At 50.7% G+C, this 1,853-nt stretch overlaps 1 protein-coding gene across 1 annotated transcript; it reads right to left on the minus strand.

The window, feature by feature from the left end:
- Nucleotides 1-297: 297 nt before the first annotated feature.
- Nucleotides 298-1,343, minus strand: LOC104405638 (C-C motif chemokine 4 homolog). The gene is made up of 3 exons (XM_010014397.1): nt 1,271-1,343; nt 878-992; nt 298-394 (listed from the first exon to the last, which is right to left on the minus strand). Exons 1-3 carry the CDS (start codon nt 1,341-1,343, stop codon nt 298-300), a joined length of 285 nt encoding a protein of 94 aa, XP_010012699.1.
- Nucleotides 1,344-1,853: the final 510 nt, after the last annotated feature.

The following is a 1,853-nucleotide window of genomic DNA, read 5'->3' on the forward strand; positions in this document are numbered from 1 at the left end:
GCCACTGGGAGAAGCTGGAGGTTTTGCTCCATTTTATTATACAAAAATAGCTTCAACGCAGTCAGTACATTAGAACGAAAAGTTCCACAGAAAATGCCAAATAAGTTAAAATTGCCTTTGCATAAACTTAAATAGAAGAGCTGAACACTGTATTAAATAGTCTGACAAATTCATGAGTAATAAGAAAACCGGGATGTGTCTGAGAGGAGCCCGTGAGAGCAGGTCCTTGCAGAGGTGCAGATCTGCAAGGGGTGCAGCTGCATCCCTTGCAGAATCTTGGAGGCAGCAGGGTATTGCTTATCCACTGCCTGCACTGTCGTGGTGATTCAGGATGTCCTGGACCCACTTATCATCAGGTTTGCCACAGACCCTCTTGCCTAGGCCTGTGATAAATCTGGAGAAGGAAATCCAGTGAGAGGAAAGGATAGGGCAGGGGAGGGGAGGGGAGGGGAGGAGGAGAAGAGGGGAACTGGCTGCTCTTTGCCACCAGCAAACCAGACACTTCTGTAGATGCAGAATCCCATGGAAATATGGGCTAGGGGGGTGGCTACATGTCATTACAGGGAATCTGCTCCCTGCCACTTAAGCAACTTTGTCTCTGCCTGCCTACTCCAGTCAGGACACCGTCCTGGCTGGTTCCCGCTATCTGGGCATGAAAGGGGTGGCCAGCAAAAGCTCTTTTGACTCAAATCCAATAGGGAGGTCCAGAAACTGGGTGCCTGGGACGTGGGATTGGCCTCTGAGATATCTCCTGGCTGTTCTAACACAGGAGAGCCCAGCCTGGTGTTTTCCCTTGCCAGGACCTGTGCGGTTTCCTGGCACTGCCACCCTCCAGTGGAGCAGGGTGGCCCAGTATTTGGGCAGGAGACCTACTCACATCACGGCTGGCAGGTCGCAGTGGCTGCTCGTGTGCTCATATGTCACCACGCGGCTCGCGGGAACTGCTTTGGTTGCATAGCGGAGGCAGCAGGAACCAGGAACATTGGCACCCCCTGGCAGAGAAGTTAAACTTTGTGATTAAACCGGAATGGGAAAAGTGCCAGTGGGGAGAAGCAGGTCAGAAGACCAGAGGGGTCCCTGCGGCAGGAGGTGCTGTTCCCACCATAGGTTCCCACCGCAGCCACCCTTCCCTCAGAAAGCCAAGGAGTAGCAAGACAGGCCTCTCCTTTCCTGCAGCGCATGCTTGGAAGAGAAAGCTGCCAAGCATTACTAAACTTTATACAGCACAGAAAGAGAAGAGAGCTCCTTGGAGAGGAGAGCTTGGACTCACATGGAGAAGAGGAGACCTGATAGCAGAGGACAGCCATAAGAAGTACAGCAAGGGCAGCTGTGGAGGTCTTCATGCTCCTGTTGGGTGGAGATAAATTGTAGGAGTCAGGCTAGACTGCTGCAGGTGCCCCTTGCTGTGCCTGATGTGGGATCTTTGGGTTCAGCTCATTTATAGAGAGACATAGAGACCAAGGACGGAAACACACCAGAAACATTGCTGAAAGACATGACACAATGGAAAAAGTGCTGTGTCAGGGGTGCTTGTGGAGGGAACTGCCCAGAGCCCCGATAAGAGCAGTGCCCTGATGTGCCATATCATATGATGTGAATGATACGATACCACGAAATTATAGAGAACAGGATATGACCTCTCTTTTCCTTTTACTCCTGACCAAAGGACTCTGTAGACAACCTAGAAAGAACGATTCAGAAGATTAGTAGATGACCCTCTTACGCAGAAGTGACATAATGGCAATGGGTGGAGGATGGCTGTGGCTGCTACACACTGTATTTCCTAGAATATCTGCATCACAGACAAACTGAGGATAGATAATTCACTTCTCCTACAGCAGCTGGAGCTCAGA

The sequence above is a fragment of the Nestor notabilis genome, unplaced genomic scaffold, assembly GCF_000696875.1.
Source record: "Nestor notabilis isolate BGI_N333 unplaced genomic scaffold, ASM69687v1 scaffold20865, whole genome shotgun sequence".
Lineage (NCBI taxonomy): Eukaryota > Metazoa > Chordata > Aves > Psittaciformes > Psittacidae > Nestor > Nestor notabilis.

Bases quoted from the DNA above. Each gene is read 5' to 3' on its own strand.
- LOC104405638 (XM_010014397.1), bottom strand. From the start codon at position 1,343: ATGAAGACCTCCACAGCTGCCCTTGCTGTACTTCTTATGGCTGTCCTC. The intron at 993-1,270 runs GTGAGTCCAAGC...CTTCTCTGCCAG, and splicing joins TCAGGTCTCCTCTTCTCCAT to GGGGTGCCAATGTTCCTGGT. The intron at 395-877 runs GTGAGTAGGTCT...TTCCTTCTCCAG, and splicing joins TGCGACCTGCCAGCCGTGAT to ATTTATCACAGGCCTAGGCA.